Source organism: Poromitra crassiceps (assembly GCF_964638095.1).
Source record: "Poromitra crassiceps genome assembly, chromosome: 2".
Taxonomy (NCBI): Eukaryota; Metazoa; Chordata; class Actinopteri; order Beryciformes; family Melamphaidae; genus Poromitra; species Poromitra crassiceps.
Window position 1 is genome coordinate 120,182,197 of NC_139624.1, and position 14,776 is coordinate 120,196,972.

General features: G+C 44.5%; 1 protein-coding gene across 1 annotated transcript in view; it reads left to right on the top strand.

The window, feature by feature from the left end:
* Positions 1-14,204, top strand: part of LOC310797065 (pyrin domain-containing protein 1-like) — a 47,721-nt gene extending 33,517 nt beyond the window's left edge. Inside the window, exon 3 of the mRNA XM_083659351.1 lies at positions 13,638-14,204. Within this exon, the coding sequence (XP_083515477.1) occupies positions 13,638-13,744 (107 nt within the window). The 3' untranslated portion in view covers positions 13,745-14,204. The remainder of the gene's footprint in view (positions 1-13,637) is intronic.
* Positions 14,205-14,776: the final 572 nt, after the last annotated feature.

The window sequence follows — 14,776 nt, forward strand, 5'->3', positions numbered from 1 at the left end:
TGGAAACACTGGAGATGGTATTGGTAGACTTCAGTCGTTCTCAGAACAAAATTATCTTCCTGGAATTTGTGATTGATTTCCGCATGAGTTGCCATACAGTTACGACAAATTCGACCTGAGTTAAAACACATGCGGAAGCCACCAATCATATGAGCTGAGAGATTGTCAGCTGAAAAAGTAGCTAAAGCAGCATAAACTCTGTGGTCTGTTCCACAGACACTTAAAATAAAGCCTTCAGTTGAAAGACGTTTTAGGTCATCTATTATTGGTTTTAATACGACGTCCATACCACATTGTTTCATGTGTGAATAACGAACCAGCAGAGCTAAGTGAATGTGCTTAAGTTGAGATCGATACTTTCCACTCAAATTTCCAATCGTGTAGTAAAAAGCACATATCTTATACTTCGTTCTTTTAGGGCCAAGAGGATTCACAAGTTCCAGTTCATCCTCGAATAAATGTATCCTTAAAGCATCTGGATGGTCTCTGAAAAACAAATGCTCCTTAAAATAAAGACCATCTCTATAATCCGTCAAAAGCTCTTCATCTATGACCTGGTTATTTTCAGATAGTATTTGATCCCAGACATCTTCATGAGAACAGTATTTCTTTAAAACTTCAGAGATGGGAACATAGGAATAGGATCCTATTTTTTGCCCAGAAGAGCCTCTCAATGTGTAGTGTACAGGTTCTGTATAGTTCAACTTGGCCTTACAGTGTTCTTTAATCATATGTGGAGAACGAACTGCCTCATAAGCTTTATCAAAGAAATCTGATGAGTGCAAAACCTGCTGAAGTTCAGGACAATTTGAAATGTCAAAACCACTTTTTTCAAGATGATAAGAAATAAACGAATCATAGTTTTCTTTGAAAAAACAAAAGAGAAATTTGACGGGGTCCGGGCGCTAGTCCGAACTCCCACTAGTCCGACCTACACTGCCATAAATTCGGCTCTGTCAACCAAGCTTTAATCACATGTAAATCAATGCCATGGGAAGCGCAAACAGCCGCAGACAATAGGCGCTGTTTCACACACACACACACACACACACACACACACACACACACACACACACACACACACACACACACACACACACACACACACACACACAGCCCAGCCCAACTCAACTCAGCCCAGAGGCCTGTACTACGAAGCTAGTTTAATGCCTTATCCGAGTAAGTTTGAGTTTAAACCTGGTTTAGCCGTACTACAAAGCAAGTTAACTTTCAATCACCATGGCAACTGACGCTGCAAAGCTAACCTGGTCGCGACCAGGTTAGCTTCAGAGGATAAGATCAAAATCCATGACAGACCCATATAATCGGCTCTCTGGAGTCACTCACCGTTCATATAAGATCGCCATATGAAAAATAGATTGCAGTCAACTGAGAATATAACAAGAAAAACATTTGTGGCTCTGTAGGCTACATAATTAAATTAAGCCTACTTACCACTTTATGTCTTAACAGCTCAACGATGCGTGGAGGTGCATATCATGAATGGACCCTCAAATGGAGTGAGGGTGATATTCTCCTACATGCCAGAAAAGCCTATACATATAATATAGATATGGGATAAATATGGATAGCCCCAGCAGTTTTCTCTTTTATAGTAGGCTATTAGGCTTTATACTAGGCTATTTTATATATGAATTATTCGATCAGTGCAACCACACACATGAGTGATAGAGATCATTATTCATTGAGCATGCGTTTCTAAATCTATGGTCTAAATAGGCTTACAGATTGTGGAAATGTATAGACTGAGATTACACATTTACATGTGTTTCTGCTGCCTGTATCAATGCAGCTGTATCAATCGCTGATCAAAGTAAATCAAATGACTGATGTGAATACAAGCTGCTGCCTTAGACAGCCCTTCAGCAGACTATCCAACGCGGATTTTCATTCTGACATTAAATCGCGGATACATTAAATATCCGCTAAAACTCTGATCATGCACTGCGCTTCATTGAGGAAATGGGTGTGGAAATGGGTGTGGGCGTGGATAAACTCAGCTGTTCATATTGTGATTGGCTAGCGCACCTCTTTCGCGTGGACGCGCGCCTGTGCACGAGCGAAAAACGTGCGCGTGCACAGGCAGATCCCAGGTCCACTTACCTAGTAAAAAACCAGCGTCGTAGTATCAGTTAACTAGATAGCTTTGATCCTGTTCAGTCAAACCAGATCAAAGGGACTTATCGCGGATCTGTTAAACTAGTTTCGTAGTACAGGGCTCAGCTGACATGTACCTTTTGAGTTAACTCTGTCCCTAAAAATAAAAAAACAATAAAAGAAAGCCACCCCCATGTTCTATTATTATTATTATTATTATTATTATTATTATTATTATTATTATTATTATTATTATTATTATTGTTGTAAGTTGTTATTATTATTACTATTATATTTGTTGTTGTTCTTATTATATTATTGGTATTGTTATATGGTTATTATTTGTACGTTATTAATAATATTATTATTAATATTATTTTTATTATTGTGTTATTAGTATTATCGTTATCATTATTATTAACATTGTTATTGTTATTATTTTTACGTTATTATTATTATTATTATTATTATTATTATTATGTTTTTATTCTTATTATGATTCTTATTATCGTTTATTATGTCGCGGGTCCACGTGTGTGTGTGTGTGTGTGTGTGTGTGTGTGTGTGTGTGTGTGTGTGTATGTAACAATCTGTATGTACATTGCTCGCCATGACCGTGACATTGTGTTGGATGCAATAGCCTACAACAGATTTGTGTCATGAGTGCTGTCTAATCTGTTCCTTGTTTGCCCTGTGTGGTGTGATTAGGCTGGGTTCCTGAGAGACCAGGTGTGTGGCATGAGCAATCAAGCAGTTCCGCCCACAATCAGGCACCTATATATACTGGGCTGGGACTCCTGTTCGTTGCTCGGGTATTGTCTGTTAGTGTGCGGCCATCTCGCCACTAACTTAGGTCAGTTCGGTTCTTTGTTATTTTGGAAGCTTTTTCTGTTTTTCGACTTTTGCTGATTCGCTCTCTCTCTCTCTCCACCAGTCTGCTTGAACGTGCCTGTCTACCATCTGTCTGCTGCCCGCCTGTGCCTCATGGGAACCTGTTGCTCTACTTACTCACGCCTCGTCAGGACACCCCTGTTGCGTTGTTACGCACACCATTGACGTTTAACTTTTGGCCTTCGTGCCTATATTTTGGATTTTGAAAACCTTATTAAAAGACAATCTCAGTTTTGGCATCAACTTGTGTCCGTGTCTCTTGGGTTCTTCTGTCTGTCGTGACAGAATACCCGAGCCACAACAATGAACCCAGCAGATGCGGAGACACTTCGCCAAGCTCTTACCAACCAGGGGGCACTGATCGGGCAGCACGACCAGGCACTAAGAGAGGTCCTAGACGGTATGAGAGAATTAAATGTGAGTTTGACTCGTTTACGGAGTGAGATGCCTGCTCCAAGTAGTGCGGCTACCCATCAGGACCAAGAGAACTGGGGAACTAACGGTGTGCAAAATGAGAGTGGCTTACCTGGGAATCACCATGAGACCCGTGCGCCGATGCCGGAGCGTTATGGCGGAGACCTCGGCACCTGTGGCTCCTTTCTCCTCCAGTGTGCATTGGTGTTCGAGCTTCAACCCAGGGCGTATCTTACGGATCGTTCCCGCATAGCCTTCCTTATCGGCAGCCTAAAGGGGAGGGCGCTGGACTGGGCCCGGCCTGTGTGGGAGAATCAACTCCGTGATTGTCGCTCGTACAATGCCTTCACCGACAGCATGAGGAGCGTTTTTGATCATCCCGTTAAGGGAAACGAGGCCTCCAAACGACTCATGTCGCTTCGCCAGGGGTTCCGTAGCGTGGCAGAATATGCAATTGAATTTCGCTCCCTCGCGGCGGAGAGCGAGTGGAATGACGAGCCACTCCAACAGGTATTTATATGCGGGCTTAACGAGTCCCTGAAGGATGAGTTGGCGGCTCGAGAGGGGACAAATGATTTAAATTCCCTCATTACTCTGTCCATTCGTCTGGATAACAGGCTCCGTGAACGTCGGAGGGAGAGATCAAGCGGCCGCTCCACTTTTTCCCCTCGCCGTTCTCCTACACGGGAGTCGGCTATTTTTTCATTTCCGTCTCGTGCTCCGAGAACCTCCGGAGATGCCCGACAGCTTCCGGAGATGCCCGAGTCTGAGCCCATGCAAATGGGAAAGCTGCGCATTGCAAATCGGAGACGCGATAATTCCTGTTTTTACTGCGGAAGATCAGGGCATTATATAAATGATTGTGCAATGCGTCCGGGAAACGACCAGGCTCCTCTGTAAAAGGGAGGTTACAGATGGGCCAGACCTCTTGTCACTCCTCTTCTCCACTACCACAGCTACAAACTTCTATAATTTGGAAAGGTAAAGTTCATTCTTTTCCTGCTTATATTGACTCTGGGGCGGGTGAAAGTTTTATGGATTTTTCTGTGGTAGAACTGCTTAACCTCACCCTTGTTGATGTAGAGACTCCTACAGAGGTGAATGCTGTTAATGGAGAACTGTTATTTACTGTAACTAAGAAGACTGTGCCTGTGGCCCTCCACCTGTCTGGTAATCATCAGGAGATGATCAGTTTTCTGGTAGGAGAGCTTTCTGGCACCCGGTTGCTTCTGGGCCTTCCTTGGTTATTGAAACATAACCCTCACATTGACTGGGGAGCAGGTATTATAAGGAGTTGGAGCTCTTTTTGTCATGCAAATTGTCTAAAATCTGCTTTGGTCTCTGATGCTGTTTGTTTGCCCTCTCCTTCTCCTCCACCGGACCTAACGTTAGTACCTGCTGTGTATCATAACCTGGGGGAGGTTTTCAGCAAGCATCGAGCTCTCTCTCTTCCACCTCATCGACCATATGACTGTGCCGTAAGACTTAAGCCTGACGCTACTTTGCCTGGTAGTCGGTTGTATAACCTTTCCCGTCCTGAACGTGTGGCTATGGAGGAATACATCCAGACATCACTAGCGGCTGGGTTGATCCGTCCTTCTTCGTCACCAGTGGGAGCAGGTTTTTTCTTTGTAGCTAAGAAGGATGGTAGCCTACGGCCCTGCATTGACTTCAGGGGGTTGAATGATATCACCATCAAGAACCGGTATCCTCTTCCCCTCATCAGCTCGGCTGGGGAACCACTACATGGGGCTACTATCTTCACTAAGTTGGATCTACGCAACGCCTACCATCTGGTGCGTATCCATGAAGGAGATGAGTGGAAGACGGCATTCAACACTCCCAGCGGCCATTTTGAATATCTGGTAATGCCTTTCGGGCTCACCAATGCCCCGGCTGTGTTCCAAGCTATGGTTAATGATGTTTTGAGGGACATGTTAAACAAATTTGTGTTTGTTTATTTAGATGACATTCTGATTTTCTCTAAGAACCTTCATGACCATGTCCAGCATGTCCGCCAGGTATTACAGAGACTATTGGAGAACCAACTGTTCGTGAAGGCAGAGAAGTGTGAGTTTCACGTGCCATCCACCACGTACCTGGGGTTCGTCATCGCCGAGGGGGAGCTGCGCATGGATCCTGCTAAAGTGTGTGCTGTGGCGGATTGGCCCGAACCTACTACACGCAAACAACTGCAAAGGTTTCTGGGCTTCGCCAATTTCTATCGGCGCTTCGTAGGTAACTACAGTCACTTTTCTGCTCCTCTGACTGCTCTAACTTCCACTGCTTCCCCGTTCCAGTGGTCTCCTGAAGCGGCTGCTGCCTTCAGAGACCTTAAGGCACGCTTTACCTCTGCTCCTGTCCTGATCCAACCTGATGACTCTCGTCCGTTTGTTGTGGAGGTGGACGCTTCTGACGTAGGTATTGGAGCAGTTCTGTCACAGCGGTCAGTTACTGACCAGAAGCTCCATCCCTGTGCTTTTTTTTCTCACAAACTAGAACCACATGAGAGAAACTATGATGTGGGAAACCGAGAACTGCTGGCAGTGGTTATGGCTCTGGAGGAATGGCGGCACTGGCTGGAGGGCGCAGAACAACCATTTGTGGTGTGGACGGACCATAAGAACTTGGCGTACCTCAAGACCGCCAGACGTCTAAATTCTCGTCAAGCCAGGTGGGCACTTTTTTTTAACCGGTTTCAGTTCACCTTGACGTATCGACCTGGGTCCAAGAACACCAAGGCCGACGCTCTGTCCCGCCTGTATGCTGCAGAAGAGGAGAAAGCACCAATAGAGACCATCTTGCCCTCCTCCTGCGTCATAGCTACACTGACTTGGGCAGTTGAGTCCGCCATCCTGGAGGCTCAACGCATACAACCTGACCCTGGTACAGGTCCTCCGGATCGTCTGTTTGTTCCCGATGCTGTGCGTTCCACGGTTCTCCAGTGGTCCCATGCTTCCCGTGTCAGCAGCCACCCGGGTCAGAATCGCACCGTGGAGATCCTGAGACGTCATTTTTGGTGGCCCACATTGGAGTTGGATGCTCGCAGCTTCGTAGCAGCCTGCCCAGTATGCGCACAGAACAAATCATCTAACAGACCGAGTTCTGGACTTCTACGCCCCCTGCCTGTACCCCGGCGTCCCTGGTCCCATATAGCACTGGATTTTGTTACTGGTCTTCCACCATCTGAAGGTAATACAGTCATTCTCACCATCATTGACCGTTTTTCAAAGACTGCTCACTGTGTTGCTCTTCCCAAGCTTCCTTCTGCCAAAGAGACCGGGGACCTCCTTGTGCGGCATGTGTTCCGGTTACATGGCATCCCAGCAGACATAGTCTCAGACCGTGGACCTCAGTTCACATCCAAGGTATGGCAGGCTTTTTGTACCGCTCTGGGGGCTACTGTCAGTTTGTCTTCTGGATTTCATCCCCAGACCAATGGCCAGGTGGAACGTTGGAACCAGGAATTGGAGACGACCTTGCGGTGTTTGGCCTCTTCACAACATTCTACCTGGGCATCACAACTAGTATGGGCAGAATATGCTCATAACTCCGCGGTCAGCACAGCCACGGGTATGTCGCCTTTCCAATGTTCTTTAGGCTATCAGCCTCCATTGTTCCCCGCACAGGAGGGAGACATTGCTGTCCCGTCGGTGCAGGCGCACATTCGCCGCTGTCGAAGAACCTGGAGGACTGCCCGTGCTTCTCTGTTGAGAACGTCAAATCGCTACCGTGAGCAGGCTGACCGACGTCGCACCCCGGCCCCGGCATACCGCACCGGACAGAAGGTTTGGCTCTCTACGGCGAATCTGCCCCTGCGAACTGAGTCACGTAAGCTCTCTCCCAAGTTCATTGGCCCCTTTGTCATCGAGAAGATTATTAACCCCGCCGTGGTACGTTTGAAGCTTCCCCGGACCCTCCGTGTGCATCCATCTTTTCATGTGTCACATATCAAACCTGTTGCCTCTAGCACTCTGTCCACACCCGTCCCACCCCCCCCTCCTCCTAGGATGCTGGATGGTGGGCCTGTGTATACGGTTCGCCGCCTCCTTGATGTTCGTCGTCGGGGTCGTGGACTACAATACTTGGTGGACTGGGAGGGGTATGGTCCAGAGGAACGATGCTGGGTTCCTCGACGCCACATATGTGACGCTGGACTCATTCGGGATTTCCGTCTACAGTTCCCTGGTCGACCTGTGGGGGCGCCTGGAGGCGCCCGTAGAGGGAGGGGTACTGTCATGAGTGCTGTCTAATCTGTTCCTTGTTTGCCCTGTGTGGTGTGATTAGGCTGGGTTCCTGAGAGACCAGGTGTGTGGCATGAGCAATCAAGCAGTTCCGCCCACAATCAGGCACCTATATATACTGGGCTGGGACTCCTGTTCGTTGCTCGGGTATTGTCTGTTAGTGTGCGGCCATCTCGCCACTAACTTAGGTCAGTTCGGTTCTTTGTTATTTTGGAAGCTTTTTCTGTTTTTCGACTTTTGCTGATTCGCTCTCTCTCTCTCTCCACCAGTCTGCTTGAACGTGCCTGTCTACCATCTGTCTGCTGCCCGCCTGTGCCTCATGGGAACCTGTTGCTCTACTTACTCACGCCTCGTCAGGACACCCCTGTTGCGTTGTTACGCACACCATTGACGTTTAACTTTTGGCCTTCGTGCCTATATTTTGGATTTTGAAAACCTTATTAAAAGACAATCTCAGTTTTGGCATCAACTTGTGTCCGTGTCTCTTGGGTTCTTCTGTCTGTCGTGACAGATTTGACCATCTAGTGGAGCAATAATCATCCAAGAATGGTACTTACCAGAATGGTCCAATTATACTTGCAATGCCTTTGCCTGCATTCCCAAACCCGATGTTGTTTTATGTTGACAACAGTCAGACAGCACCCTGCCGAACTCATACACAGCGCAAGTGTGTATGCACCTCTCCATGGCACGGAGATCTTATTACGCACACGTTCGGTTTACATCAATCATACTAAATGGCAGCAAATCCAGACAAGATTGCACGTTTTCCCTTTGTGAGCTAAAATCTGTATATTGCTGCATGTTCTTGTCTGCATGTTGCATTTGGATTCAACCTAAACATGTTATGTGTATTGATCTTCAAATTGCGGGGCATTCTGTGCGCAAAATGGAGCACGCATGAAGAAACTGCACGGCCGTATTGTGAGAATTCTCGCAGCGACAGAGAAGTCCTCTGCAGGTTGTAAAGCTTATTATTATGTTCGTTTATTTAGCCATTAATTGTCATCATTTCAGCATAAATATGGTTAACCTATACCTCAGTTGATTTGCCATTTAAGGAAGTGTATTTAATGGGCAGCTTTCATTTATTTGTCTGAAGTCTTTATCGGCATCATCTCAAAGCTCACAACACGCAACAAGGGATTTCTTTCTCAGATGTAGGCTACAGGTAACACAAGGCTAATATTATTACATTTGCCATTCAGTTTAAAGTAAAGCAAATATTCTCATCTTGTGAAGTAGGCTATAAGTCCGTTCTGAAAGCGAGTTGAATGCCCGCCGCATGTCAATAGCTGTCAACAGCTGCAGTCTCTCTCATTGTTGTCAATATAGACCCGCTTCAGAAAATATAGGCTATAAAGTTTGACTGACTGCACGTCTCATCTCTGGCTTGTTGCAGGTAGGCAACTTCTTAATTTAGATTATCTTTCAAGTTATTTAATTTCACGTTCTTGGAGGCAAATAGACATTTAATGTAGGCCCGCCAGTGTCTTTCTTTAGGCATCATTAAACGGGAATATATGACAAACTCAGTTCTCAAAGTTTGTGAGGAGTTCATTCACTATAATAAAATACGTTTGTTGGACGATTGGATAATAGCTTTTGTTTTTTTGTGTTTTATTGTTTAATCTTAATGGGTCTGCAAACCCGAACTGAATTAATTAATTAAAGAAGGAGCAGTGTGCCTGCAGCTCGCTCCCTTTAGACCGCAGTGAATAGTTAAAAAATTATTTGGAAATCAAAAAATGATTTAAAATTAAGATTTCGTTTGCTAAAAAATTATACAATAATATGTTATGTATTTAAGAAATGATTAATCTATCTTTTTTCAATAGGCTACATTTTGACTGGGCCGATAAATATTCTATAAAGCCAGAATTCTGGAATGTTGCCAGCTCAATTGGTCGGCCAGAAAAAATGCTAGCGGAATCCCTGCTCGGGGGTCTGTGTGCAGGTGGGATGAGGCAGTCTTTTAGTCCTGTACATAGTTCTCTCTCTCTTTTACATTTACCCTGAATTCTCAACGAATCTGTTCATGTCACCATTAGCAGCTATCGGTGCTTGGATGCATGCAGCCGAAAATGATTGATCTACATTTCAGCACTCCTGCTGATGGACAGCGACAGCTGGGAAAGGATGTTCTCCAGTGGAGGAGAGGTGCGGCCTGTCTGTGGAATATTGGGTGGTCGAGGGTATAGGTCGGACTAGCGGGAGGTCGGAATAGAGAGAGGTCGGAATAGAGAGAGGTCGAAATAGAGAGAGGTCGAACCAGCGGGAGGTCGGAACAGCGACATGGAACCGCCCGCGAACCACTGTTTGAGAAACACTGGTGTAGAGGAAATTCAAATTAATTCAAGATATCAATTGTTAAACAAGTCAGCGAGCGCAACTAAAGTGGTTTCTTGTTGACGTTGACACATCTGTGTTGGTCTTTTCACCTGTTTTTTTCATTTACAGACAATACAAGAAATAAACTCCAAGATAGACTCATTTCACATTAAATGTAAAGGATATCATCCAAAAGCATCATTTTTACATCAGCAACATGCAAACCTGGCCATGTTTCTTTGAACGGCAGTCCCTGAAGTCGCCTGTGCAGGTACACGGACAGAATTCTGCCCTGGGGGTTCCTGGCGTGTGTCCTGCGACCCCTCCATGTTGCCATTAGCTGACCTTGACTGTGCAGTGTTGGGTCCCGGGACTTAATTTACAATACATTTAACATAATTAATTACATAATGTAATCAATGTTACAGGCTAAATGAAGTGGTGAGCTAAAAACATACATCAGAACACAATACGGTATGTTGTTCCAAATACAGGATTCATAGACATTACAAAAGGAAATTCAAGGACTTTTTCAAGCACTACTTTTTTTTCTTTTTCAAGGACTTCACGCAAATCAAATAATTGATTTTCAAATTTGGCACAAAAGGGGCATCACATTTGCATTATATAAAATTGTGTTAATTCAATCTTGTGAATGGGACAGGAAAATATTTGTCTAATGATTGCTTTGACTTTGCTCATACCTCAGTAAGCACCTTTTGTCTTTTTAACACCAGCTTTGGGCAAAATATAAGACATGACGTCACTGACAGACAGTGTTATGTGGTTCATGTGGAATTCTAGGACTTTTAACTTTTAGTTAGTTTAAAAAAGGGGCAATTTTCAAGGTATTCCAGGACTTGAATTGTTTTTCTCAAAAGCCAAGCTCTTCAAGCACCTTGGCAGAACCCTGCAAATAAAGCTCAATCTAACATTATAGACCCCTTATACGACTACGTCACACTGACATCACGCAGTGTCGATGCGCAAGACGGAGGCAGAAAGACAGACTCCGCGCAGCCCTGGCAAGTAGTTTTCCACTGGCTGGAAAACTAGACGAGCTAGACATGTCTTCGTGTTGTGCAGTGGGATGCCAGAATTGGAAAGCTATTGTAGCAGAGTATTTGGGTCCACCTATCCACACTTGGTTAATAAAATAATAAACGATAGAGCCAGGCTGTAAGGTTATAACAAGCTTCTCCCCACATATCCTGTTCTACGGCAACTCGAGGGAACATACACATCCTTGCACACACGCAATAGAACACAACACTGAACAGTCCGTTACACTATCAAGCAAGGACTAAAGTTTTACCGAATCCCGTCAACTCATACTGCTTTTAATGCTAACCGTAGGCGACGCCTACGGTTAGCATGTCTTTGGTTGCAAGCCGAAAGAGGAAATCATTAAAAATGCCCGACTTTGCAGTGCTCACTCATTTCATATCATGTAAACTGTAGCTGTAGGCTGCTAGTAACAGTCACATCGCTCGGTTAGTTAACAACCAAGTAACATTAAATAATGTCATTATTGAGTTTAACTGATTGGAACGAGGACATCATTAAAAATGCCCGACTTTGTAGTGCTAATTTCATAATCAGGTAAGCTGCCTGTAGCTGCAAGTAATGTTACATAATGTCATTATTGAGTTGTGTGCATTATCAACATAACAATATATCTTTGCAAGTTACAGAATAATTATCTACGCTATCCCCAGTTATAAAGGAATGCACGATATGTACTGCTGGTCACTCTAGGCTTGGCCAATTGACAGCACCAGTGCGTATGGTCCAACGTTAATTTCGATGCATAACATTGCTTATCACTAGGCGATAAGCTGTGGTAGTAAGCCGAGAACTGCATTTTAAAACTAAAATCTAACTGTGTGTCGCAGATGGGCACAGAGCAGTCCTGACAGCGCGGCTTTTACACAGCTCTCTGTGTCTGTCAACGCTGGGCTCACAGCTTTATGATGCACGCGCAGCTCCAATGTAGACAGCTGTATAAGGGGTCTATACAGCAGGTAAACCACTCATGTCGTCTAGTGCTGGCAAGCACTAGACGACATGTGCAGCAACTAATGAGGTAAGCACTAGACGACATGAGGTAGCAACTAACTCATACATACCGTTTGGCGCGGGATTATTTAATGTTCTTCTCAGCATTGCAACCAAATTAATTGCAACATTACGCAATTCGTCCTAGAGGAATGGGAAGAAATCTGATTGAGACAAACGGTGCGACAAATAAACAACTGTGAAATCTAATCTAAAAATAAGACAATAGTTCACCTCTTTTGCGTCCGACATTTTCTCCAGAGAAGGGAGACGGTGTGTAAATCAAGACCTGGGGGCACATAAAAAAAACAAGATTAACAATAACTGTTAAAACACTTAACGTTAGCTAGACTGTTGTCACATTAAGTTAGTCGCTTTAACGCGAGTTGGTACGTTAGCCGAAATTAGCAACAGGACCAGACTGATTGATAACTTTTCTCTGAAACACGCTATGATGGAGGCATCACACTAGTAGAACCTTACCTATGGAAAATTAACAGTAGCACAAGCAACCAACCTGGCTTAAATCAGCCAGTTAGGTAGCTAAAATAAGAGGTAGCATGAGCCGAGCGAACGTTAGCTACGTTATGTTAGCCGTTTACGACAGCTAGCCTATCTAACGTTAGTTGCAAACCAATATGCAATGTTACTTAACAAAACTAGCTAACATAATCTCGCAAATATAATTTTGCTCACTTAGCGTACCCCATGGATGGCGCCTTCTCTCTCCGTCTCCGTCCGTTCAAGGCTGGCTAGTGGCTGGCTAGCTGCCTGCCTGGCACTGGGTCTGACTGAGCAGCATACAAAACGTGTTGTATGCTTGGGGCTTATATCCGTGCTGACTCTCCAAGCTTCCTGCCTGTGGTGGAAGCTGTCATCAAGTTAGAAGGGCCTTGTTTACAAGAGAACTAACAAATAAATTTTCTTTATTTTTGTCGTCATTATTATCAACCATTAATCCCCCTGGCATGTTTGTGATTGTGAAAATTTAGATTCAACTGGTAGCCTAATAGCCAAAGTATTCTGGATACCAGTGTAAGGCTCCTTGGTACAATAAAGTTTTTTTTTTTTTTTTTAAGGGGGTGGGTCGGCGTTGAAAGTGGCCAATCATTAGAGGGCCAGAGGCCTGCCTTGGTTTCCGCCCACAATTGTCAAAAGTCCAAGGCGAGCTCGTAGAAAACAACCAGGGGGGGGGGGGGCAACAGCAGTCTACGCGCTCGTGTTGGAGTTTACTCCAATGCGAGCGCGTAGAACTTGACCACGGGGGCGGAGAGAGAGAGAGAGAGAGAGAGAGAGAGAGAGAGGGTCTGCGCGCGCAGAGCTCAGCAAAATACGCTCTATGCTTTTCTGTCCTCGCTCGTGCAGTGTTTGTGTGCGCGGGATGTCAGATTGCGCGAGTGTGAGTATGTATTTGCGCGTGTGAAACAATATAATACGCTCGTGCCATTTTGATATAATTCTGTCTCCATATGTGTGTTATTGTGTGATCAACTGATATGTGAGGGTGTGAGCTGTAAAAAAAAAAAAAACGTTTTCTCTAGTTTTGTAAATGACTAAGTGATGTTTATTTTCATATAACAGGCAATCATCTGTTGAAGATGAAGAGGAGGATTGGGAGCCTGTCAAGCAGCCAAGATTGGAGGACGAGCTGGACAGTGAGGAGGAGCTCCCTGTCCATTCCCAGATAGGTTTTGCTGGCAGCAGACGACCCAGGCAATGAGGGAGGGCGAGAGGAAGAGGATGGGGGAGAGGGCGAGGAAGAGGCAGCAGTCAAGCAGGCACATCAACCAGCATGCCTGAAGAGAGGTGGAATGATGTCAATGATCCAGACATAACACCGCCACAGCCAACTTTCAGACCGGCCAATCCACCAGGACCCCGGCTCATAAATACAGCTACACACAGCCCCTCCAGCTCTTCCAGCTTTTTTTCACAAACTCTATTTTACAGACAATAGTTCAAAACATATGATGTCATAACATGATTTATGACATCACTGATGTCACAATCCCTATTATGATATCACTGATGATGTCACCATGCCTGACAATATTGATGATTTCACAATGTCTCTTATGACATCTTAGTATCTGTTTCAAATCTTCAGTGTTGATACTTTTGACAACCCTAGTCTGAATAAAAACGGCTTTTCTACCATAGCACTTGTACTGACTCCGTTGTATGCACAAACTTTAGTTTCACAAAGGGGAAAATGCAGCATAATATGTTTATGATTCAGTTACTCTATGTGTAACCTTTCATTAGAGCCCAAGATTATGACTGTACGTTGAAGCGTTATAACATTTTTATCATAGGAATGTGACTGTGGATACCAAGTGTGCTTTTGGAGTCTCCAAATGTACTTTCTTGAAAAGCGCCTAAAAATATCATTACAAAAACATGTGTAAAACACTCATTTCCTGTGGTATCAAATTTGGCAAAATAATTCAGACGAAAACTAAAAAAACGTTTATTTCAGTGTGGTCAAACCTCTGTAACTCTATGACAGTAGCACGTAGAGTAATTCTGACTGTTGTGGAAGAAATTCTGAGGTGTTTCCTTTCAAAAGAGGCCAAAACTATGCATCAGCTACAAATGGTTCAAGAATAGCTTTCAATTTACTTTGGGTATGCATTGGATAGGCGTTTTTTGCAAATTTGGCAGGAATCTTAAGAGGGTAATTATGTGTGTCAATTATGTTCTTATCACCATTCAATCAA